Raw genomic sequence first — 26,559 nt, 5'->3', positions numbered from 1 at the left:
TGCATCGGAAGTCTCCGCAGCTGAGTATTTCCACGCCTCTGGCTCTGCAGAGTGTTCAGTCGAATGGGAAGGACTTTTTTGTTGATGACACTGAGGCGTTCATTCAGTTCTTCTAGCCTTTTCTTTATTGACTGGACTTCCCTCACAAGATTGTCCACAGCCGCAGAGATAGGGCGAAGACTACAGAGAGAGTAATACAGGAGAATAACTCAGTGTGGGGAGTGTTCCTGAGCATGCAAAATAATTTACCATGGCCTTGTGTTTCTTGGTGGGTAAGGGCCCTTCATGATGAAAAAGTTGTAAGCAACCATTAAAAGATGCTTCCAAAGCCACCTTTCCCCTAGGGTGGCGGGAGTTCATCAGAGATATCCCCATTTGAACCCAGGAAACCACAAGTTTCAGAACCAGCATGGGTGACTTGGTCTTTCCATTGCCACCAAAGCACAGCTGGCTTGGTGCTAGATGACAGCTGGTTTATGAGCTTCCAGAAGCACTCCTGCTTTAAGGGGGAGATGAAGACCATATCCTGCTTGGCTGGGACAAGCAGGGGTAGAGAAGAAGAGAGCAGCAATGTGCGGGATCGCCTGTGAGGACTTCCCAGTGCAGGGCAGGCCACTGCGTGACATTTTGCAGCTGTGATTACACAGCCCCTGGGTCACTCCAGCCTGGGGCAGAGCCAGATTTTCCATCAGGATTTGGTAAGGTGAGGGCTGCACTGATGCACTGGTGGGCTTGGAGGTAACCTTGTCCATTCCCTTGGAGGGCTTTCTCTCAGTCTCCCTTTAGGTGTTATGGAGCTCTGAGGCTCATTCTAATATCACCTGATATTAATTAGTATTAATTAGCCTTGTTGTTAACCAGGAGCAGACATGGAGGCTCGGCCACTGATTCCCATAGATTACTGTCATTCCTCAGCATTTCCAATGGACCAGCCTGTGTCCTTGCCAGCAACCTCTTAATTCAAAGCCCTATGCAGGAAATACGGCTGAATAGTCTCATTACATCTCCCTGGACTAAAGTTAGAGCTTTCCAAATCAGTGACTTAATATCAGCCCTGATATTCTTAGGCATTAATGAATTCCAGCACTGGCAGTGTGGAAGTTGTGATGAATTCTGTGTTAATAACAACAGCCACCATCCAGCTAGGGAGAAATCCACTTGATGCCAAAGGCCAACATATGATCTATCAACTATATCCACCTGAAACCCTAATTTGTACAGATATGTGTGGCCTTCTGACTAGTGCCATTTTATTTTTCTAGCCTTTCCTCTTCAACTGGTTCGATGCATAGCAGTTGCGGACAGAATATTTATTTTTTTTTCCTTTATCCTAAAGAGAAAGCTGAGTTATGGAAGAGGACAACTCACTTTATGAACAATTCTGATTTAAGCGATACTAAGTTTCTAGTAATTCCCAATATTCCCTTCTCTCTTTTTCATTGATTTTCCCACTCTGTTTCTGGAAATATGCGATTGAAGCAAATTTTATGAGTGTGCTCAATCGTTTTTCTGCAAAAGCAAATTGGGAATTATGATGACATGGACTAGTGAATAACTTTCTCAGATCTGGGTGTTAGTGACTGAAATATAAAACATCACAGGCCAAATCAGCTGCTTCTCCCTGCCCTGCAGCCAAGTCCATGTGTGGAATTGTTGCACAATTCATTTTTCCACCCTGTTCTCACAGGAGTGAGGTGCCAAGGACAGCCTACATTGTCTTAAGGATAATTCTTACAATACAGTCATAGCAACTGAGAATGTTTTGCAGTAGTCAGCAGAATACTCAGTTTACTAGAGTAATCAGAGCTGTTAGCACAACAGATACCAAGACAGTGGGATTCATCCCCCACAACTGAGCAATATGAAAGATCATCTTAATGAAGATGAATCCTGCTCAAGGAGGGACACCCAGGAGAGGACCAAATCCCACCTCCAGATGAAGGGAATTACCTGGAGAACTCAGGCAGTAAAGTGTTTGGGTTGTTCAGCAGAGTGTGCCTCATTTGCCAGAAGATGCTGTTTCCCCATTTCTCAAGGGTTTGAGTAATGCTGTCAATGCCTTCTATGTTGACGTGGTCAGCTAGGTTAGCAGGATGTCCGTGGAAGAGAGGAAAATAAATGTGACAGAACAAGAAAACATGAGCCAGTGGTTTGAGTTAGATTTCATTCCCCATCACTTGAACTGAGTTGCAATGAAATGCCAAATATTAAACATAGAGGATTTAAATTAAAAAGCAAGTAACTCTCTCTCATAATGCAATTCTCTGCATCCAGGTGCCCAAGTTTTCTGCTGTCACTGGATATCCCAGCTGATTATTTTAAAAAACATTTTTCTCTCCAGAAACCTCAGCAGATACTGAGGAATCAAGAAAGAGCACTCATGAATGAGCACTGTGTGCCTCACTCCAAGGGCAAAATAGGTGAATCTTCAGCTCTGAGATACTGAATGACTCCCAGGCTGACCCACCACCGCCACCTCTTACCGCCTTCTCTGTAGTTCCATTTCTGATGCTGGTCCAGAAAATCCTTCTGGGATTCACTGCAGGGCAAAAGGATGAAGAAGAGGAAAAGAGGAAGAGTAACCATGATGTCTGTTCACAGGATCTTGACTTCCCCCTGCTCTGTGGAAACAAAAAAACTTGCTGCTTTATTTCTCTCTTCCCTCTCTTTCTCTACCTCCCACCTGTCACCCAAATATCAAATTTCTGTCTGATTATGTATTTCTTTAAAATGTTCAAGTTGCTCAGCCTAGCTTTTACAGAAGCACAAGGACTTCTCTTTTCCGCAAGTACAAACCTCCTTACTTTTTTTTCAAGCCATTAAGTGCTACAGAGATGCTTCATCAACTGGAAGCAGCTAGGTAAGTAGCTTTGCTTCATATGTAGCCACGTTGGGATAGCACCTTATAGCTATAAATGTTCTATCCGTGTCAGAAGGAGGTATGACAAGGTATGGAAATAGCTGTCTCCCCACTTCGCAATTAGGGAAAGCAAGGTACAAGCCAGTGAAGCAATTTGTCAAGGATTTAATAGAGGCCAGAATAAAAATTTGTTCTTTTTCATCTGATCCACTAATGGCTGGCAATAACTGAGATGCTGCCCAGTGATGAAGCCTCAAACGCAACCCCATTCCTCATGTACTGTCTATACCTGGTGTCAGGAGGTCATTGCCTAAGCTTCTTGTCTTCTTTCAAGTTTACCATTATTCCCAAGCCAATGGAAGTCAACCCTAACCTACAGGCCCTCCTGGACAAGTACCATCTCTAAATGTAACAGGACAGATCAGTCTGTCCACAGCTTACTCATGCTAATTTGTTATTCTTTTTTAATTAGAGTAGTCCCTCAGTGTTGAATCTAGTAGTTTTATTTTTATTAAATGTAATGCACAGCTGTTCTGGTAGAAACTGGATGGAAATATCAATTACACACATATTGCACACAGCAAACAAAAAAATGCATTGCCAAGTTCATATGGTTTAGTGATGATTTCAGTTATCCGTAGTCACAGTGATGGAGGGGCTCATGTGAGAAGTAGGCACATTCAGAATATCCAAATTATTCCCCTGTTCAGGTACATGCATCAAAAGTCTAAGACCTCACTGCAAAATAAGAGGACATTAGATTTCTTTTCAAATATCATATAACCCTCATTTCCTAACCATCTGGGAAGAATTCAGCCACCTCAAAACCTACTAGGAGCTGTAGCAGACAAAGCAGTACATAATTAAATCCTTTTAATTTGTGCCTTTCTTACATTCAATCACTAGTGTATTTTAATTGCAACTATATTTATTTTTCCATCTATTTTAAACAGTGGTATGAATGTAGTCATACTGATGGAAAATGTGATGCTACTTTAAAAATATTACTTTCCACCTGTCAAGATGTATTTTGTACTCAGTATTCTTCTTTTAATTGGAGTATTCATTTAAAGGAAAAAATAAATTACCTTCTTCCTATTTCACACATACATACACCTCTTCTTCCCTGCAACTCAAAGCTGCCAAAATGAAGATCTCTAAGGTTTGATGGTATCACCAAGGCATGTAATGAAAAGGTCTTCATAGACCTTCTTGAAACTATTTGCATTGACACCACAGCTCCTCTGCCTCCCTGTTTTTCCAGATAAGTGCTCCAGACCTTAGACCCCTTTTTTTCTCTGTCTTTTGATGAGTATGCACTGCACATGCCTTTTTAATCTTTCCTGATGGGAAAGGACTTACCAGATGCCAGCATCTCTAATTGCAAATGATTTGAAAATGCTGCCAGCATCAAGGAGGTAGCGTGTCTTCCCAGCTCATTTTAAAACTTCTTGTAGAGATTGTACATTCCTTACCCTTTCCATCTCCCACCTGTTTCAACACCCCAGGGCTGGGATACTTTGATTTTTCTGTATTTGTTAAAAGAAATAAATTCCACCTACGTCTGACACTAAAAATGCACCCTTCTTGATCTCAAACTTTTTAAAACATCAGGCATCCAAATGAAACACAAGACCCACATGTTTTATTTGCAGGATGCCTCACAGATAATTTTCTTTGTATCTTTGCTTCCTGCATTCCTGAGGGCCTACCATAATGTATTATCATAGTAAACATCAGGTTATAATCATCTTTGAAATAGATTCTCATATCTCAGACACACAGAAATTGAGCAATCCTCTCTCTCTTTGGTGGAATTGTACAAGACAAATGGATGTTCAATAACAAGGTTTCTAGCAGAAAACATCTGCAGGGTCATTTGGAATAGGAACCAGATCCCAAACCCATTGCAAATATGTCTTTGGATCCATTGCACTGTTGCACTGGAACGTACTGTCAGGGTAGAACATGAATTGAAAGGCAGGGAAAACTCTCACATCCTTGGATGAAAGCTCTTTGCTAAATTCAGAGAATAACAATAACAACATAGTAGCTTTGTTATTTTTACTATTAATTACAATAATATGGCATGCTTTCTGTCAGAAAATTGCATCATGTTCTGCCTTTAGAGCAAGGCAGGCTTAGTAATTCACCAGAAAGTCCTTTCGTCTGCAAGCAATGAAGACAGACATATTCAACTCATTATTACACACACACACCCGCCCCCCTTTTAACCTCTCAGTTCCTCACTCTGACATGCTAAAAGAGCTCTGCTCCCTCAATACCCCAAGCATAGTCTTGCAATATCAGCAGTTGTGCCACCCAAGCCTGAATCCCTGCCCCAAAGCAAAGAAACACTGCCAGGATTTGATCTCCCATCTCTGTCTCTCTCCTGTTGACCCTTTCTGTTTCTTGCTGCTCCAGTATACTCCATTTCCAGTGCTCATCCCTCCTTACACACAGCAGGGAATGACAACAGAGCACTGAGTTTTCACTGGTGCCTCCCCCAGACTGACATACTGAGGTCGTGTGGTGACTGAATGTCACTACTGCTCATGGGTTGTGCTGCCTACTAGGATAAGGGGGTTATCCTCTCCCAGTGCCAAACACAGCTTCATTTCAGAGAGTTGTCTCTTCCCTGAAGCTGAGAAGAACACACTGTTCCTATTCCAGACGTAAGTTGCTGCATTACGATTCAGAGCTTGCTTGCCCCTTGTTTATCAAGATGGCTTGAAACTTTTCCCTGCACTTACGTCTGCTCTAAACACGTACACTCTCCTGATGACATGCATGAGCATCCTGGTGTGTTAGCTCAAGGCCATGTTTGCTTTGAGAGGAGGATTTTGTTTATTAGAGTTAGCAATCACTTTAGCGATACCTAAAAAGAAGGATGTTTTTGCTGCAATATTGGACTTTGCCACTGTGGTTTTCTGTTGAGACCTGTTCTCCTCTCATAGTTTCCCCAAGTTCCTTTCGAGCTACTTTCAAACTAAAGCTGAAGAGTGATACTAGGGTTTGGGTTATTTGCAGAGAAGTAAAACATGCTTTTAAATGAATCAGGGAGTTTGATCTCAGGTAAATCATGAATACATAAAATGTTGCTCTCCAATGGTAATGTATATTTAAACGTCATAGTATGTCTAAGATTTTCAATGTTGTAAAGGATCCCAACAGATAATAAAGGTACTTTTGCAGGCTGTTGGAATTTCTCTATCTTTATTTCCATATGCAATATTTTAAGAGCATTTTAAGGTTATATTACTTACACACACCCAACTAAAATGTTCTGTTTTATGTATAAAGTCAAGGAAGCTTTAGGTGCTATAAACCAAACAGTTTCACATTAAAAAAACACAGAGTAGCTGCACACAATTTCGCAGTTAATGCCAGTTCAGCCAGGCTGGGATCCTGAAAAGACTGAGCTTTTACAGGAGAAAGCTGCCAAGACTGCGAGTCCAGAACGATCAAAGAATTTGCAAGCTCTACTTGCAAAGCGGATGGTATTTGATAGCTTTCCAAGGGAAAAAAATCAGGGTATTATAAACATTAGCATATGCTTGTAGTATTATGTAATGGTGAAAAGATCAAGAAAAATGCCAAAAGCAATTAAAAAAATGGATCCTACAATATTAACCCTGCCACAGTGGTACAGCTAGAATACCACCAGTTTCAAAAGACCTTGTTAAAAATCCATTGTAACGTATTATTCTTGAGTTTATATATGTGTGGGTATAATGCTGTATGTTGGTACATGTGCACACCCAGCTTTGGGTTAGGTAGTAATAAAAATATCTTGACTTTTTCAAGTTTAGCAATGTACTTGAGTTAAATAGTGCTTTTGCATATAATTAAAAGTTACACTGATCATTTTCTACCTGGACGTTGTGTGAAAGCAAAGTGCACCTGAATCCCTCAAATAGCCTGACCATCCTGCTAAACAAAGGGATCTGATCGACAGCCTCAGTGATGGACAGCTAGGGTGATGCTGTTGCCAGCAGGCAGGCATATTGATGCTAAAGAAGGGGAAAAAAACCCACCATCCACATGCAAAGCACACATCTATTGCAAATCATAACATTAGTAAAGTACTGTTGGTTTTGAAAAGGTAATATACACCTTTTGCCTCTTCTCCAGGTGTACCTGCTTTTTCAGGGTATGTCTTATTTCCATCTCTCTCATATAGAGCTTGGGGCTTACTCTTAAGGAGTTTCCTCTCTCTCCCTAAATAGGCACCCACAAATCTTACACTCTCCATGCCTGCCTGTCTGGCTGTCCCCAAGGATTTACTCACTCTTCCTTTCTCCTTCCTTCTTTCACTCTGCACACCCCTGTTCTCTGGAAGTGTAGGTAGCAACCCTCCAGCCTCCAAGTCCATGCCAGTTTGCACATGTTCCCTCCTCTCCTGGCTCTTCTCACAGGTGCCTTTAGAGTCTGTCAACCCAACAAGCTCTTTCTGAGGTGCATGGATGTGTCTACTCCAGAGGAAGAAACAAAACATTCCTGGAAAGAAGGCAGAGAATTGCGTACAAACATTACCTGTGCTCTTGAGGCCAGTCCTTCTGTGACGAGGCTTCCAAATCTCTGCCTCCCAGCTCCTCTTCTCCTCGCCACCCCCTCTGCATTTCAGCTTGCAATGAGTGACGTGTCCCTCTTCATTTCCCCGCTTTCCGCATTTCCACAGTCTTTCCATGGAGCCTCCTCCAGCTGTACCTCTCCTACCCCTCCCTCCCACTCCTGCAAACTAGCCATCTCCCCCCACACATGGGAGCCTTACGGGAAGGAAAGACTGGGTGATGGAGCCCCTCTCAGAAGCAGCTCCATTTGCAAAGACACCCGTATATCTTTGCCCTCGGTTCTTTTGGGCAGCTCTCAACTGCTGGCTCTCCGGCACAGCTGTATGACTTCTCTTAACTAGTCACAGTTTCCACTATGCAGCACTTCTCTCTGGCTGCTTGAACCCTATGGCCATCCAGCCATTAATTTGTTCACGGCATTTGTTCCTTCCTTTTAACAAACATGCCAATTAATTCCCTGCTGATTAGTTCATTCTTGATGCACTCTGCCAAATCTATTTCTGGTGGAATAAACAAGGAGGGATGAATCGGCTGCAGTGTTGTTATTTTTTTCCCCACTGACCCCTCCCCCAGGTCCATGCCTGCCAAATCAAACAGGCTCATGTCCCATCAGCACTCGATAAATAGATTTCCGAAGGAACACAAGGTGTTAGAGTGATGATTTTTGTGAAGCGGGAGGTGGACCCCCGACTCTGATCCCATGTCCATGTCAGGCTGACATTTTCCTGTGATTTTAGAGGATGTGCAGCCACCACAGCCCAAAGCTGCACAATTGCTGTACACCCAGGCTCATGACTAGACCATGGCACTGTTTGCAAGTGCCTTGGCCAAATCTGCATTCTTCCTGATATTACTTCTCCAGTATCAGCTGGCAACAATGCACTCTCTGTTTCCTGAGCAGCCTATTCTTATTTAACTCCATTTTCCACAGCCAAAATGTCTGCACTCAGCAGCAAGAAAAAAGATGCTTTCTCACAGGGTGGAGGACTGTCCAGCCACTCAGAATAAAAGCAAACACCCAGAAGTAAGGAGCCAGAGGATATGTGCAAGTGTTACACACAGAGCAGTTGTTAAAATCGCAGTATTATGATTGCAACAGAGTGCTGCTGGTTTACACCAGGTGAGGAGTTGATCAGAAGGAAAGCTGAGTGGCATCCTTCTAAGGACAGTCCATAAACATCAGCCAGCACTATCATTTAGTCAGCCACTTAAATCCACTCCAGAGAGAGGTCCAGCTGGGACCATACTCGGGTATCTGCTTCTCTGACACCAGGAGTGTGTGGTTTTGGCTGCTCTTGCTCCTCCAGTCCCACTGGCTCTGTGGCAGGGAAATTTCTGAGAAGACTGCCTTGTTTACAGAGCCTTACCACTGAAACAGCAGGACACTCATTTGCAAAGTTATAAACCACCAGTTTTCAAAAGCAGCTCACAATATACGGGCTTAGCACAGAACAGCCTCCGGAGGAACTGGAAACCTATTTTCTTAGGGCTCAAACAAGCAAACAAAATACCTAGGCAACAGGCAAATAACCCAAACAATCATCCGTCTCCAGCTGTTCCCCATTCAGCACACTGCAAACAGCCCTGTTACACTGCCATTGCAGCTTCCTGCGAAGAGGAAACAAACTGCTGACAGTCAGCATGGGATGGGGATGCTGAATGGAGGAACGCTTTGAGCAGGAGCCCCTCCACGGCATGGCACAGAGATACCAGCTGAGCAGACCTGATGGGGAAGCCCACACAGGCATGGCAACACACTCCCAAAAGCCTGGTCCAAATCCAAACTGTGCTGGTGAAGGGCCACAGTGTGTGCCCAATGTCCTGGTCTCATGCTGGTGGAGTGCTACCTCAGCACAGTTCTCAGCAAGCAGGAGTGTGTATCACAGAAATTCCCCATTCTCTGCATCTCCTGGGGGATTAGTAGGGGAGACAGGACAGGAGGGATCTGTAGCACTTCCCTTCCTTGTCTTCTGCCTGTTAGCATTCACATTCCCAGTGATGCGAAATGAGCACTGCCCAGCCCACTGTCACCACTGTGGCTGCATTCAGGCAGGGATGCCCCGTGCCCATGTGCCTTCACTGCACCACACTAAGCAGAGCCCAGGAACTTTAATACAATCAACTAACAAGAAACTCTCTTTTTGTTGTTGCTGTATTTCTGTGACTGCATTGTAAGCAACTGCAGGGTATTCAATCTGCTCTCCTGCCTGAGGACTGCTGCTTGCAGTTAGTTTTCTAAACTTGAGTAGCCTCAGCATGAAGCTTGCTTGTGATATGCAAACAGGATATTGCGCATGTCTGTCTGTGGGTCTCTCAGGATGCAGAAGGACTCCAAGACAGCAAAATCTCCCTGGCAAGAACATCTGCAGAAATGCTTGTGCTCGTTTCCCCAGACCCTGGATCAGCTTGGTAACCTTTGGGAAGACGCAGATTTAGCAAGCTGAGGGCAAAGGGGCTCAAACCCTCTCCGTAACCTCCTGTGTCTTGCAGGGTGCTTGTCCCCTGGGCCACGTGGGGAAGCAGCAGCTGTGAGGGTCTCCCCAACACTGCCACTTGTGTCCAGCCCTGACTTCTAAGCACACACTGAGACAAAATACCCCTTGAGTGCTAAAACTGGGTGCCTTGAGTGAGAGGGAGTCAGAGGAATTCCTGACATCCCCCAAGATGTTAACAGCTACAGAGGTGGAGCCACATGTGAGCCACCAGGGATTTCTCTTAAGTGCCGCAGAAGCTCCTGTGCAATTTCTAGGAGCATCCATCTTTGCCCCAGCCAGCCACTGCTGGACTCTGGTTTGCCTCAGCCCTGCACAAAAGCCAGAAAGCAGCCTGCTTGAAGCAGCTCCTCTCTCCCCATACTGGATAATGGGGCTGGTCACCTCCAACACTGCTGTACCTGTTCTTCTTCCCACCCCTGAGCATTGAGGTCTTGTCCATGCAGCTGCATCCACTTCTCTCTCACATCAGATCAAGGCAAGTGCTGAGCACCTGTGAAGTGTTGCTGTCTTCCCCTGGTACTGTTTTATACCTGCTTTGAACTGCAACAAATCAGTGAGCAAAATGTCTCCGCTGCATAAGGCTTCCTCCCTTGACTATCTGGGATGTCTTCATGTCACTGCTGCAGGCACAGGGACCTGAAACAGGACTCAGACCACCCATGGCATCACAATGAGCTCATATAGGGAGGCAAGGCTGTCAGAGCTAGCCAAAAGAACGACAGGGGACATGGGTCTGGTGCTGAGAACCTACACCGCACTTCATAGTATGCATCAATCTGGTGGTGGTGGACCCAACTGGTTAGAGGGAAGAGGGTAACTCCCAAGGGTGCATCAAGATGTATGCTTGGTGCTGGGCAGTTTGCAGAATCTTGCAACAGATGCTGCCTCCCCTTGTGCATAACATATCCCCTTAGTATCTACCCTCTCCTTTTCTTAATTTGCCGCTTCTCCAGTTCACACATCAATGGGCACTTCTCTCCAGGCTGTCAGTCACAGGACTCCCAGCATTGGCAGAACAACACTGAGACTGGAAAAGTCTCTAGATATGGACCCATCAGAAGTTTGGTTGGGGCAGACTCCCACAGTAGCTCTCTCAACTAACAGCCTGTGCCTGCCCCTGTGACAGCACATGGGTACACTGCACAGATGAGACATTTGCACAGCTCTGACCATCTTTTGGCCTCCTCTCATGCTGAGGTGAACACAGGGCTGGCATTGGTTTTACTTCCTGGGTTCATTAGAAACTCTACAATCATCTGCACTCCTTAAAATTGCCTGAAGTGCACCTGCTGTAGGAACTTGGGAGTGTTTTGCACCTGCTCGAAATGTTATTGACACTTTTTCTGGGTTTACTTGCTTTTATTGTTTCTTTCTGTTAGCCTTCACCGTTTGATTGCATTTGATTTTGTCGTTTGAACAAGCATTTCCTATTTATTGCAGTATTTGCTCCTGCGTGAGTCCTCTGTCATGGAGGGACTCAGCCAGGCACAGGAGGAAAGAGGATGGAGCTCCAGACTGTCCATGTAGCCATGCAAAGGAGAAGGTTAGGATGAGAAGAATGCTTTAGCTTAGCACCAATAGGACTGCAAAGATGCAGGTTATTTCTTCCCTCCAGAAAGCTGGTGGAAGGGACAGCTGAGAATAGCTCCTGTCCCAGCAGCTCATCAGGAGATGATTGCCCCTCTGATCTTATGACAGAACTGCATGTGCAATCACTCCATTGTGCAATCACTCCATTGTGCCGCTCTGCCCAAGTTACCTGCTCTAGCTTGAGGGCCTTCAACAGCAGTGTTTAATGCGGGCCTTTTCAGTATCAAGGAGCATTCCAGAAGTTCTTGTGCAGAAAGGCTGGAAAGGCTGTAATTTCTGGCAGAAAGGAGGCAAGATGGAAGGCTGTGGGGTATGGGACCTCACCAGTTAACCCTGCCCCACTGCAGCCCAGCACAAACTTCTTTCTTCATTTGTTTGCATTAGCCCCATCCTTTACTAAGTGATTGGCAGCTGTACAAGGAGAATCACGGTAAAAAAAGGGCAGCACTTTTCACTTGTGGGGCAGTGTGGCATGGTCCAGTGGCTAAAGCGGAAGAGAACTGAACAAACTGATTGCAAGGAAGGAGGGGCGTTACACACAGCCTGTCCCAAACAAAAATAAAAGAGGTAAAAAAAAGAAGATAGCTGCAACCTGGGTGCAGAGCTAGAGTGTGTTTTCTGGGATTTCTGGTCAAGGCAGCTGTCCCCACATATTGTGTTCCTGATGCTGTTCAAGGACATGACCCCTCTCTTTTTGTGTGAAGAGACAGTGAGAAACTACCGAAAGAGGTGACATTGAAAAGATTTCCTTATGCTGTGTCCCACCATTTTTGAGCCAAGTGCAAAGTCTTCTGCACTAGTCCTGTTAGGTGGAACCTGGATATCACTACAATTTGTGTAGGTCAGGTGAGTATTGTGTACCTGTACAGCACCTCCAACACACTGGCATTTTAAAGGGCAAGGGTCATGTCAGAAATCAGGCATCCAGCAGGGCAGAGCAAATTTACCTCTGTTAGGGTCTTCATCCTACACAGGACAGCAGGTGCCAGTGTGGGCAGAGAGGGCTTGTACAGGCTTACACTGATGAGCGGCTGGTGGCTGCGTATTTTCATGCTATTTGGCTTGTAACATTGTTCTAAATGACCACATTGCCAACCCAAGGCTCTCAGACTTTCAGGCTTAACCCCAAGTATCTCATTTTTCAGCATCTGGCTTTTTCAAAGTGCTTTGGAAAAAAATAAATAAAATTAAAAGCAACATTCACATAAATGCATGATTTATTTGCAACTTCAGGGTTTTTTTCACAGCTTTTTGATTGATATTAGTACACTTGACAGGTCCAATTTATATGCAAATCAGCTTACATTCACAATGTAAAGAAGGAAAACTTCATTACTCATGCTTTGCATGAGTAACACCCTCTCAACACTCTGCTTACTCATATGTTCCTCAAAAGTTTTCACCACAAATCACTTCTCCTTGCTATTCATTAGCCTCTCAGAGATCTCAGGGCTTGGGGAACAAGCCATTTATGTGGGGATGCATGAAATTAACAGTGGGCTATGCTGTACTGCAACATACAAGCATTGTAAACTATGGGCTCTTGCGGTGTATGTGTGTGCGCCAGATGTTAGAAGATCAAAACTGATGACATCAGATTTTCCAGTTTCCTGCTTCTGGCTGTTTTCTCTGGTACCCTTGCACTCAGCTCTAATTGGTACCAGAAGCATTTTCTTAGAAAGAGCTGCTCTGCTGGACAGCTCTTGTCCCTCTGTATCACAGGCTTTGCTGAGACTTGAAAAGGATCCAGGATCTCTCCTGTAAATATTTACATAGATACAGGATCATCACTACTCTTAGATCTAAAAAAAAAGTGGAAGAGAGGAAATGGCATATGGAGCAGAAGGATTCTGTATTCAGAAAGACCTGGAAAGGAGAGAAAAGTAATGACTCTGATGGCTTCTCCAGTGTTTGCTGCCTGGGACTGCCCCCGCAAGTGCTGTGCTCTCAGGAAGGTCCTGATCTGAAGCCTGATGACATCAATGGAAAAAATCCCTCTGGTACCAAAAGGGTTTGGATCAGAACTACTATCTTTGCTGTTCACATTCACCAACCAGACCGCTTGGTGTCTCTCTTCTGCTCCTTCTTTACCGTTATTTAAAAGGGTTTCAGGACCAACCTGGGCAGAAAAGTACATTATTTGCAGGAACAGTGCCTGAAGCAGGGGGAAGCAGCAGCAGCAGCTGCTGAAGAAACATTATGTGTTCTTTAGCTAAACAGACTCTTGATGTCTTCTGCGTCTGTCCAGCATTCTTCTGTGACAAAGCAGTCAGCCTTGAGAGTTATCACACAAATCATGACTTGAAGAAGTCCTGGTGTTAGATGGCTCGTGCACGGGACGCTGGAGTCTTGTGGCTTTGGAGAAGCCACAAAACCCCTCCTAGTTCAACTTCCCCATCGTGGGAGATTTCACTTGTTTGCTTACCTCAGAAGGCTGTGGTGAAGATTGATGCCAGCTTTGGAAAATGCCCTGGTGGCCTTCTGTAACTAAGCATAAAAGCAGTTGCAAAACCAAATCAACAAATAAGGTTTCTTCCAACCACAACATTCCCAAGAATGAAGGCATATATTTATACCAAGAACAAGCACCAACACTTTCTGTGTAAAACCAACAAGCATAGTGTTGCATGTGTCAGTGCCCGGCGCAGTCGGGCAGGCTGAGGACACCCGGTCTGTCCTCGCTCAAGGCTGGCTGCCACCAGCCCCCACCGCCCTGCGGGTCTCTGCCCCTGTAAAACAACCGGGAGGAAACGATGGAAGCAGTGAAGAGGTTCCGTTGGTGGGCACCGCGGCACCTCCGAGCCGCAGACCCCGGCCCTGAGGGCCGCGCCCCCGCCACCTGCCGGGTGCCCCCCGAGCGGCCTCACCCGCAGCTCCCCGAGGCAGGGACCCCCCGAGCTGCCCCGCCGCTGCCCCAGCAGGGTGAGCCCCGGACCCCGCTGGGGGTGTGACGGAGGGGCTCACCCCGCAGAACTGCAATCCCCAGCAGGCCGCGGGAGGCGTGGGGCGAGCCGGGCGGCGCGCCTGCGCACTGCGCCTCTCCAGCATGGCGACGGTGCTGTCCCGGGCGCTGAAGCTGCCGGGTAAGGGGTCGGCACCCGCGGGAAAGGAGGAGCGCCGAGCCGGGCCGGGCCGGGCCAGTCACGGGCAGCCGCGTCCGGGTCTGCGCCCGGTGGCGGGGCGGGGCGGTCGCCGCTGCCCGCGGTCGGTGGGGAGCGTTGCCATGGTGATGTGGCGATGTGGGGCGCCGGGGCAGGCCCGGCCGCTCTGGGGGCGCGGGCGGTGCCGGGGGCTGGCGGCCTCTGTCCGGGTTCCGTGACAGAGGGAGGGCTGCAGGGGACGGGGCAGCGCCTCGGGGCTCGGGGGGCGTCGTCCGTGGCGGCGGGGGGCCTGGGCCTGGCCGCGGCCCTGCCGGGACTGCGCGGGCGGAGGCGCCGGGTCCCGCAGGCCGCGCAGAACTGGGCACTGGGCTCAGGACGGCCGCCGCCACGGCCAGAACGCGTTGGGCCTTCGTGATCAACTCGTGGCGGGTTTTACCCTGAAAAGCCAGGCCAGGAGTTCGGTCTGTGCCACAGCAATTACCCGAGTAAATGTTTAAAGTCTGCCTGCCATCTCTGCACAACTTCCAGCCAGAGATCTCCAGCAAGATGAAAGGATGTTGAGCATAAGGGACTATTGTGTTGTGGAGCCAGATCTTTCAACGATAAGGCTGTGAGCAGCAGTGCAACAACTCTTCAGCGAGGAGATTATAAGGGAATGAAAATACATTGCGAAACCAGGTCTTGAGTTGCTGTTGGATGGGCTGGAGATGGTGCCAGTGCACCTGGCTGCATTAACCCGATGGGAACATGCCTCGATGCTGCTCCTGCCCGTGTCTTGCATTCGAATCGGCCCGTGGGACAGGGATCTGGCCGAGCTGTGCACTGCTGGGAGGGGGCTTCTCCTCGGCACCGCTGTGGTCCTGCAGTGCCCCAGTCTGTGAAGCTGCACTCAGTGGGCAGGTTATACTTTCCTCCTCCATCGGTCCATGAAGATCACAGTAGTGTCTTCAGGGCCCTTCCCATAACCCATATCAGGAGTCTTTTTTTGTTTGTTTAGGTAGTGCCTGTTAGATCTCATTCAAAGGAACTTTTTTTGCAAATCAGTTTCTTCCTGGTTTTGAATATACAATTGTCTAAATGAGAAGGAATACATTTTACATGATTATTTAGGAAGGGTGCAGACTGGTGGGTATAAGTGTGTGTATTGGAGTGTGACCACTGGGGAACTGTACAATAACAAGTACAGATCTCTTCTTCCAGGACCTCTGAAACCAGCATGATCTATTTGATAACTGCTGTGGGGAGGCACTGATTTGGGAAAGAGTGTGGGCCTTTCAACTGTCGTTTAGAAAACAGTTCTTGCATCAATCCTTGCATTAAATTGCATATATCAGACCTTGTTAGTGTGGTTTATTTTTGAAAAATACAGCTTTAAACAGCAATGAGAAGCAGCAAGCCTATTGCTACAGCTTTTTTTTTTTTCCTGCTGCATCTCATTGAATTAATTATGTCAATATATGACAATGTATCTCCCCATGGGCTGAGATGGCTGCAGTACCCAGGGACTGGTACCTGACGACTGCCAGATGGGGAAAAAAAAGAAAAAGAAACAGAACATGAAGGATGTACAAAGGATACTGGAATCAATATGTAGTCATTGGAATAACACACTGAAAATTGTACTCATCTAAAATCCAAGATCTGTTCTTTTCACTCCAAAGTGTGTGCAAAGAAAAGACTTCCCAGTAAGTCAAAAACAGAAAAAAAGATTGCAATTAATATCTTTCAAGCCATCAGCAGTAGAAATGAGTATTTCATTATGAGCCAACACAGATCACCTCACAGATGCCTCCTTTACAAATTATGATCATATGATTCATCTTTTGTTCTCTGAGAAGTCACATTCTTCTACTGCAATAGTTGCAAGAGCTGCCTGTGCAAAAAGCGCTATTAGGCAAATTCACGGGGGATTTTCAGTCATAAAGTACAGTTTAGAGTCCAATTGCCCTTGAAAGTTGATAAGTTTGAGGCATTTTCTCTCTCTTCTTCCTTTGAAAACCTTCAGAATTTGCTTTCTCTTTCAGTTGCTGCAAAAATAAATTCAGGTTGACATGACCAGTAACTTAGCCACAGACCACAAGCAACAGTTCCACAGATTGATTTTAACCACAGGCCGCTGGCTGGGAACCTCATTTATCACTGGTTCCATGGGAAAAATGGAATAAATTTAGAGCAGGTCAGAACAGAAGTAATTTATTTGCTGTACTTGTAGGAGAGAACACAAAGCAGCAGAGAAACTGACCTTGCTGATATGAACTTGGTCCCTGTGAATTGGGTGCAAGGCTTATATACACTTAAGAGAGGCTGTGCAAAGACAAATAACAAGATGTGAGTTATACAGATCTGGTACATAGACAAGGCCATAGAACTGCTCAACATAGGTCTGAAGTCTGTTTTCTTTAGCGCAGGGACTGATTTATCATGAAGGTTACACAGTGATTATTATTTCAGGAGATAGGGTGAGAGTTTGACCAAGAGGCCAACTTGTGTCTTAGCATTTCTCCTTCCATGACGGAAAGCTGAAAACTGCATGGGAGTATTGAATTTTCTGGCACCTGATCACTTGCAACAGAGGCAGCTTTAGCTTTCTTTTGATGGACAAACTGTCTTCCCCTAGTCTAAGCCTTGTTGTTGACAAGAAAGGAAAGAATTTGACTTCTGGAGCACTGCTCAACAAATGATAATTTTCTAAATGGTGTGAGACTGCCCTTGTTTTCACACATTCTTTAGTGCTATTTATGTCTATTTATGCTTTTCTGTTGAAAAATCATTTGGGAGTGATTAGTGGAAGCCAGGTGGTATCCCTTCTTCCCACAGCAAGTGACCTAAAATTCAGATGAAGAGTCATGTTCCTTCTGCTGTCTCCAGCCAGGTGAATCACGAGTTATGTATTCTCTGCAGAACAGCGTCAGGAGGTCAGGCTGAACGCATCCTCACCAGTCCTCCAGGACACATTACTAAAACACCTACTGATCATTGTTAGGGCTCTCTCAGAACAGTGGGAGATGAGCATTTGAATCCTCTGAGATTAGATATGCAGTTGAGTTTCCCAGGTGCTAGCTGGGTGCCCCAACAGCTGTTGTTAAAGGGCAGTGTCTTCCTCCTTTTGGCTTAAAAAATAATACCAGCAGGGCATTTTACGCCTGACCTTACTGAATAGCTGTGCCTTGTGAGAGTGCCACCTAACCTTCTGAAGAAGGATAGGGAGAAGAGTGCCAGTTTCTGGATCCTGGTCAGGCTTAGACATGAAATAAGACTGAGTAGCTCTCTCCTTTATAGTTTTTCTATAATTCAGTAAATCCTTTCCTATGTGGATCACCTAAAGCTGTAAGTCATTGCTATGTAGTAGCTGTTTTCTATCCTGTGATCAGTGGTTCTCAGCAGCAAAGATATTCCTGTTACAGATTGTTTGTGGTTGACACCAATGTTGATGTTGCTAACATCATGTTTCAATACCTGCCAGTTCAAGGAGTGGGCGAGCTATAGTTTTGAGGTCCTTTCTGTCTCATAGAGATCCAGAACAAAGCTGTTGCAGGTAAAACTCATTCCTATCAATGCTTTTAGTTGCCTCAAGGAAGAACAGCAGGTTTCAGTCCTTTAGGTTGACTATCTGGAGTTAAAATAATTAAACAAATCACAGTATATCTGAAGTGTAAGTATGCTGTTGAGTTGTTTTACTCAAAGGACACCAGTTTCCAAAACCAGGAGCAGTCCGGTTAACATAACTGTCTGACATTGACTTCCCAGGCTAAATATCATTTACTTTTGGGCCAGAAGCATTTGCTTATTATTCCACTCTGACCTGGCTTGAACTGAAACATCTGGATCTGTAGTGAGAAGCTGCAAATACCTCGCCAGTGAGTCCTCTGGAATTTCTTGTTTTCGCTGAGTACTCTTTCAGCAACTTGTCAGCACAACCTACTGTATAGACATCTGGGAAATTCACACTGCGTTGTAGCTGTGATCTCTGAGCAGAGAGCTGTGTGCCACCAAGGTCAGTGGCCTTCTGCTCACAGGATAGAGCCAAGGTTATCAAGACTTCCTGAAAAGCCCACACTTTGTATGCATGTTTGGGGCAGATCTATGTGAAATACAATATAAGATCAGTGTCTCACAGGGATACACCAGACCATCCCATAGAATGTAGTATCTTTTAGCTGGGTGCTCTACCTCCACAAGGAACAGCTTATGTGCACTAGGTTGTTTTGATGTGAGTCTTTTGTAGAAGCCCCTAGTTCAAAAAGGTTTTGATTTAGGTATTTTTTTTCAAAAAGTCTGATCTATGTATGTGCTCTCATTGGATATCTTTGTTTCCCTCTTTTCAGTGTGGATGGGTTCTCCTAGCTACTCCACTTAGTGTGGGACATTTGGCCTTTGGTGGGATTGACGGTTTTTCTTAAATCCTAAAACTGACAGAAAGGGGAAGTGAAGGTCCTTTTGTGGGGTGAGAAATGAGAAAGAAATGAGATGCACATGCTGCAAAACAGATTCTAGGTTATGCAAAATAGGTGTGTTGCACTAACTAGATACTGCAGTATGTCTGTAACTGTGAGTCTGCCTTTAACAGGAAAACACAAAGTAAGGTATATTATCTTGTGCAGGAAGATAATAATGAAAGCCCTTAAATTCCCGTTATGTAAAGCCTTCTCATCTTCTTGGTGTCTGAGAGTGGTTACATGCAGCTTGCATGTTTTTGCTTAGTATTTATGCCTTGCATGTATCACTTCAGGCATCTTTGGGCACAAGTTAGTTCCTGTCTCAGGTCAGCTTTAGGCAAAGGGAAATGAGACAGATACCTGGCATAGCAAAGTCCCTCTTGGAGAGAGAGAGAAATAGACTGAGACACTGCAATCATTGGAGCAGTGGCCATGGCTCCATGCCCAGCCTGGTGGCACAGGGCAGCTCCCTGAGACGTGATCCTTCACTCGTAGTTCAGGGCAATGAGTCTGCGTGATCTTGCCTGCCCTGATAAACAGATGGCCCTGGCCTTACGCCAGTATGTATGACTGGGCTCTGGACCTGCCCTCGTCACACTCCCTGCGGCTATCCAGGGCTTGAAGGAGAAATCGTCCATGTGCCAGGCATCTGTGGGGAAGACACCTAAAGCCAAGCTACTTTCTTGTACCACCATCTGAAGGCATCAGTACTAAGTTACCTATCTTGGCAAGGCCAAGCATAAGCTGTCGGCTCTGGTGGGAGCAGGAACAGAGCAGGAGCACTGTGGTTTCCTGCTACAGGAGCTGGAGCCCTCCCCCTCGCAGTACTGAGCAGCGCAGAGAAGGTGGTGTCTTAGAGGGGCAGCCCTGATCCCTTCAGACACCAGCATGTTACTGGCCAAAAGGGCAAAATCACTTTGCCCTCATCTTCAGGGTGTTGATAGCACTGCAGAGAAACTGCACAGTGCTCTATCCCTTCTATCCTTCGTGAAGCAGGACAGCAGATGTGGCACACTAGCAGGCAGTAATGCTGCTTGGACCAGGCAGGAGAAGGAGGGCAAAAAGAAGTTGCAGAGGGGGGTCCCCTCAGAGAACACAGACAAGTGAAGAGGGACTGTGTCGGGATTAGAGGCTGGCAAATGCTAAAGGAGTTCAGGAGTGCTGAGGTTTAGGTACTCAAAGCATTAAACATGACTTCATGTCAGTGTGTCTTATTACCAAACAGGAAAGTATTAGAATTGAATCAACCATGAATTCCATTTATATATGTATATTGATATTATATATATACACTTTTACCTTGGGGAAATACACTGTCAACATCTTTTCTCCTGCAGCTGGACAGACCCTGTCTTTTCTCTAACACCTCTTACTTGAATCCATGCAAAATGCAGGCTGCACTGTCATCCCTTCTGTATCACTCTCCACTGCAGCCTTTTCTGCACTGACATCCTGCAAAAAAGCGAGGAACTCATGCTTTATCATTTCTCTGCACCTCTTTCCTCAGGAAAGAAGAGCCCAGACCTTGGGGAATATGATCCCCTCACTCAGGCCGACAGTGATGAAAGTGAAGATGACCTGGTACTCAACATCCAGAAGAACGGGGGGGTCAAGAATGGGAAGAGCCCCCCTGAGGAGGTGCAGGATGCTGACTCTGATGTGGAGGTTGGGATGACAAAGCAGCACACGTCAGAGAGCACGCCTGAGGGTTATGCTGCAGAGACAGCTGGGAGTTTGGAGCAGAAGGCTGCTCCCTCCCTCATGCCATACCTGCGCACAGCGATCTTTTTGCTCACTGTGGTGATCTCGATGATTCTTGTGTTGGTGTGCGCATTTCTAATTCCCTGTCCCCCTAGAGACTTGCATAACATCTGGAACCGCAACCTAGGTCAGGGAGCAGGTGAGAAAGCCCCAGGAACAGCATCTGGCATGGGGGAGGTGGCAGCTCCCAGGCTGGGCATCGGCGGGAGAGACCTATCTGGGAGAGCCAGGTCGGAGCAGAGGCCCTTCCTCAGCACTGCAGATGCTCCGAGGTAATACACAGGGAGCTGTGTCCTGCTCACTCTTCAAGCTGAGGCCTCTGAAATCTGGCATTAGTAGATAACAGTGCCACAAAGTCTTGTTTCTGTCAACACCAAGAAACATTTTGACTGTTCTCCCGTCCTGTCTTTTAGTTCAGGTGGTGCATTCTGTTCCAGATACAAATGGCCCAGCCCACTTTAAAACATAGTGCCTCCCTCTATATTCTGAGATTCACTAGCACCTCCACACTGAAGTGTGTGAGTGTGTTTGGGAGGAGAGGGATAGAAGTCTTTGTGTCTTCTAACTGGCTGAACTAACCTTATTTCTTTTGTCTTCTTGTCCTGCTTGAATCCATAAATCAACGTTCATAATCTTTTGTCATCCTATATGGGCCACTGGTAACATTTCTAAGGTATTTCCTGTACTGACTTCTGCAGTTAAGTAGCAGTGGTTTGTGAAATAATTTCTGCCAGGTCTAGATATGTCTCTCCCTCCTTACTTTCTGCCCCTGGCTTCCAAATCAGCCTTTCGTAAGATACATGGCTCCCACGTCACCTCAGAAAGTGAAGTGGGAAGCAGAAATCTCTTTTTCCTTTTCCTTTGTCTGACCCAGATGCTACATTTCTGCCTTTCCATGCAATGAAAGATCTTGCTGTGGTGTGAGCTGCCTGGCATTGGTGGTTCCCTAGCAGACTCTATGAGGCTTGGCTGGCCATGAGTCTCTTCTGGGACAGCCCTCCTCTCCTAGTGTGGAAAATGGGCTGGGTGGCCTTTTGGCAGCAGTGCAGTGATTCTTTGTGACTGTTGCAGGTGGTGTATTATCCCCACTGGAGCTGTGTGATGTGAATGGTGATGGGCTCCCTGACATCCTCATTGTCTTCACTGCCTTGATGAATGCTAGTGTCATGGGTAAGCACTGCAGCTCCATTCCATTCCTCTTTCTGTACATGTCAATACATACCTTTATATGTTTGTCTCACACACAGGAAGAGTTCCGGCCACTACAAATCCACTCATTGCTCTTTCAGAGTTCCTTAAAATGACTAGTGTACTGTGCCTGTGCTTTGTCATGCTGCTTGTAATTTTCATTGCAAGCCGGTGCTGCCATACCTGTTGGGTCAATGTAATCTATTTCATCTTTGTCCTGTATTTGTGCACACTTGGTCTGGGGGCAGAGATAAAGCAATCAGAAAGCACCACTCTACAAATAGCAGTTAGAAATAAGGTGTGTTTTCCCGCCCCCCCCCCCCCCTTGTTATCTCTCACAGCCCTTCACAAAACAGCTCAATCTAACTACCCCCATTTTACAGGCATAGAGGTGGATGCACAGACTAGGGGAAGCAGCTTGACAAAGGTCACAAATGTGATTCAGTTGTAGAGTCTTGACGCTTTCGTGACCTGTGGTCCAGTGTCCTGGTCATTACCAAGGGTGGTTAGTGACTGGAACAGTCATGGTGGAGCTGACTGTTGGAGTACTCTGGTTCTTCTGAACTAGTTGCTTGCCATCAGGGATGGATTTTTCCATATGATCCATATGATTATGGATTTTTTTTAGAACAGCTGTAAGTTGAAGTTGATGGTTGCAGGAAACACCCTCACCTTGTGGCCTTTTTCTCCAGGTCACTCCATATACTTGCCAGGCTCCAAATTGTTGTTAACTCACAGATAATAGGCTGGCTGATGGTGGGGAAGCTACTGTGCCTGGCTGTTTAGCAGGTATCACCCTGCTTCCTCCTCCTGGCTGCTTTTGTTTTCTCTGTTAACCCTGACACCTCTCAGGTAACATAGCAGCAGCCTCCTGATACTGGCCAGTGTTATACGGGGGCTGCCAAGTCTGGTGGCATCCTATTGCACTGAGCTTCTGAAGTCCGGGAGGTTCCCAGCTGCCTGCTGTGTTGCATGTGCCCAGCCTGGCATCACCTGAGATTACATGAATCTGTTCAGTCTCAGAGACATATTCAGGGAGCAAGCATACATTGCACAGCCTGAAGAGAACTCTTGTGGGAGCAAAAGGCCTTGGCTTTTCAAAGAATCAGGTGATAAAAATGTAGAGGGTAGGGAAGATGCTGCTTCTCCGTGGCCCAAGCAAGGCCCTTGGTATTTAACAGCAAGTCCTATAGAAAGAAACCTATGAGCAGAGAGAAAACTGTAGAGTAAATTAAAAAAAAAGAAAAAGTGAGACAGGGAGATACTGTTGACATAAAGGCTGCATTCCGTTTTTAGAGGTTGTTCTTGCATTCTGTATTTTTCCGTTGCATTGTATTTGTCTTTCATCGCAGAGTGCTTGGAATGGAACTAGTCCTACCTAGCTGCATCCTGGCTATAGCTATGCTGGAAGACAAAAAGCAGACACAAAAGCAGGTGTAAGCACTTCACAATCCTAAACCTATATAGCTGGGCATCAGCCCTCCTGTAGCCAGTGCTCAGAGCATTCACACAGTGTCAAGTAGAGGTAAGCTTGGGATAGATAACCTGAAGGAGTAAGCTATGACATTGTTAGCTGTTTCTCCGGCTTGCACACACAACAGCTGTGAGCTGCACTCAGGACTTAGTTCTTGGTCCACCAACCCAATGAGGAGAACTTGGGCTGGAGCAACCCCTTAGCATAAGCCAGATAATTTTTCATTTGAGAAGAGAGTGAGTTTAATTTAGAGAGTGGGCTCAGACTTGCTTCTACCTAGCGTCCCAGATACGCCCTTTGTGTAGTCAAGTCACATGTTGCTAGTAAGACAGGAGTCATCTGGGACTGTTGCAGTTTTGAAGTGTATGGGAGTTCATCTTTAATTGTGATATGAGCATACCAGGTGGAGGTTACAGTAACCACAATAATGTCTGAAGGTAGGCTGAGCTAAAAGTTGCTCACTCTTGGATCAGAGCCAACAGTCAATGGAAACAGCATAGAGCAGTTATTTAGTGCTGAAACTGGTGAATGAGGAAAAGACCCCTGAGTTACACCAATTGGTTGCATTCAGTCTTTTTTTCACAATAACAGAACTCATTTGGAAAACAAAGGAAAAAGCTTTCAGATTGCCAATCACCCTCTGCAGCTCTAGAATTGCAAACAACCCAGGGCTTTCACATGAGGTGACATCTTCCTTGAGAGTCACTTAAGGTTTCCCCTTGTTGCTAGACCTTGTCTTGAGGGAGAGGGGATCAGAAGGATTGGTCTGGTTTGACAGCGGTACATTTCACACCAGGAAGTGAGCACAGCTGAGCAGGTTGTCCTCGGGATCTTGGTTCCTCTGTGCCCAGCTGACCACATTTCATGGCTGTGAGCTCAGGTCCAACCTCCATGATTGTCTGCATTGTTGGCTGACAGCCCAACTTGTATGGAGATCACTGCTAGGCTCTGCAGGCAGAGAGACACAGACATGGGGTGGGATTTGACCTTTGCTTTCAGGCAGCATGAATGTGACTGGCTTGAGTCTCTCAGCTGTAGGAGCTAGAGCTGGAACTCAAGTGCAAAGATCAAAGGCAGCACGGAGATGCCAGGGGATTTCACTCTTTTCTTTCCTGCTTCTTCCAGGTGTCTCTAGGCCCTCCGTAACTGTGGTGGCCCTTTCTGGTATGAATGGCAGCACCCTGTGGTCCATCCAGCTTCCAGAGGAGACTCGGAGTGTGCAGTGCAAAGGGCTGTCACTGGGGCTGCCTGCAGAGCCCGTCTGCCTTGTTACGGGAACATCAAAATTCCTTAGCCTTCTCAGTGCCTCCACAGGTAGAGTCAAGTACCAGCATATTAGAAACATGCTACTACTTTTTTGTTTTCTTTAAAGGACTAAGAAGCGTGAATGATTCTGTGCTGGCACTTCATAGTGGCTGTTATCTAGTGACGCACAGGAAGGAGTCAAAACACTAACAAGTTGCTAGTCACAGGCTAAGAAAATCCAAACCACTGCTGCTCTGTGGCAGCATCTTCACCCTACCATCTCAGAACATTTCAAAGTGATGATCTTACCTTGTACCATCCCCACGGCATAAAGGATATGTAAGTTCTGTTCTCATCAACATTGATCTGTTAGTACAACTCAGTACCTATCTAACAGTACTGAAAAGCTGAAAACTGTTCTTGGAGGAATTATATAAGGATATATGCAACAGCCAGGAAAATTTCCAGAGAAATTAGGCCCATAGAAGAATTGATTAGATGTGAAAGACTATTGCGTTTTTAATCACTTGATCATTTGCACCTCCATTCTCTGACTGCTGTTTGTTCTACAACATTAATTCTCTAGCAGAAGTATTCATAGGGATGTTTTTGCAATTAGAACAGAGAATGGAAACATACAAGAAACCTTGGGTTTAGGTGACAGATCCAAATACCTTTCAGATGCTTTTATGCTTTTAGGGACCAGATTACTTACAGAGTTTGCATTGTCAGGACCATAGACTGATTCCTTTACCAGCAGTAGTAGTAGTAATAATTAATGTGTGCAAGTGTTTGCAGGTCAGACCTTTGATTTTCTTTGTCATGCAGGGGCAAACCCTACCCTACAGAGCAGCAGCAGCAGCAAAACATTTTTAAACTCTGACTGAAAAAGCAGAAGTATTGGCAAAAGAATCATGGAAAAGCAAAAGCATTGAATTTCATTTTGCCTTTTTGGGGTGATTATTTGCCAATTTGCAAATCAAGTTTTACTGAGTTTCCAGCTGGGTCCATGCTGGATGGCTGAACCATTTGACATCACGTCTGCTAACATGATTCCACCCTGAGGTGGAGTGAGCATGCCATGCTGGAGTGGCTATTTACTGCTGGGAATTTAACTGAGACACAGATTTACACTTTGAATGTCAGAACTGCCCATCTGTTCCCTTTCCAGGCATCTACCTACAGGCTTTAGTGCTGGCTGAGGAAGACAACTGCTGTCCTGCAGAGCAGCACTGCCATTTACATTCTACTTTCAAGAGTGAACTTCAAATATTCTCTGCTATTTCAGGAATTGTTTTGGGCTCGGGTCTTTCTAAAGAGATGCTAAGAAGGAGGCACAGCAGGACTTGAGGCATGACTCAAAGACAATCTGAAGAAATGCTGGGGGAAAAACTGTGCTGCCCACTGCAGTTTGCCCCAGTTTGTAGTCTTATCTTTCCTCTTCTCAGAGAATGGGGGAAGCAATCTCTTGCTCCCTTCAAGAAAGTTTTGTGGAACCCTTTGGGGATGCCTGTTGGTTCCCCAAGTGCTGCAGGTCTGTTTCATCCTGTTCTTCCTGCAGGCAAGACCATCTGGACGCTGGACTCCATTCACCTTTCAAGTGGGATCCTGGCTGCACCAGCTGCAACTCTTCCAGATGTAGATGGAGATGGCATTAGGGATATTGTTGTTCTGGCTCTCAAAGAGACACAGGTACAGCATGTCCCTGCTCAAAGTTTGAAAGGACCTTGACTGTCTAGAGGAAGAACAGGGAGCCTGATGTGGAAAGGCTGTAACAGGAGCTGCAAAAGCCCCTAGTTTTCACTCCCTTAGATTTCCCTGGAAGGTACCCTTTC

General features: G+C 45.9%; 1 protein-coding gene across 2 annotated transcripts in view; it reads left to right on the top strand.

The window, feature by feature from the left end:
* The first annotated feature begins 14,530 nt into the window (after positions 1–14,530).
* The window catches only part of FAM234B (family with sequence similarity 234 member B), a 22,294-nt gene continuing 10,265 nt past the window's right edge, over positions 14,531–26,559 (top strand). For both annotated transcript variants that reach the window (XM_040594416.1, XM_040594415.1), the window contains exons 1-5: positions 14,531–14,602; positions 20,564–20,956; positions 21,889–21,987; positions 24,605–24,793; positions 26,286–26,416. In XM_040594416.1, the coding sequence (XP_040450350.1) occupies positions 14,566–14,602; positions 20,564–20,956; positions 21,889–21,987; positions 24,605–24,793; positions 26,286–26,416 (849 nt within the window). In that variant the 5' untranslated portion in view covers positions 14,531–14,565. The remainder of the gene's footprint in view (positions 14,603–20,563; positions 20,957–21,888; positions 21,988–24,604; positions 24,794–26,285; positions 26,417–26,559) is intronic.

This window comes from Falco naumanni, chromosome 5, assembly GCF_017639655.2.
Source record: "Falco naumanni isolate bFalNau1 chromosome 5, bFalNau1.pat, whole genome shotgun sequence".
Lineage (NCBI taxonomy): Eukaryota > Metazoa > Chordata > Aves > Falconiformes > Falconidae > Falco > Falco naumanni.
This window is presented reverse-complemented; position numbering and strand designations above follow the sequence as displayed.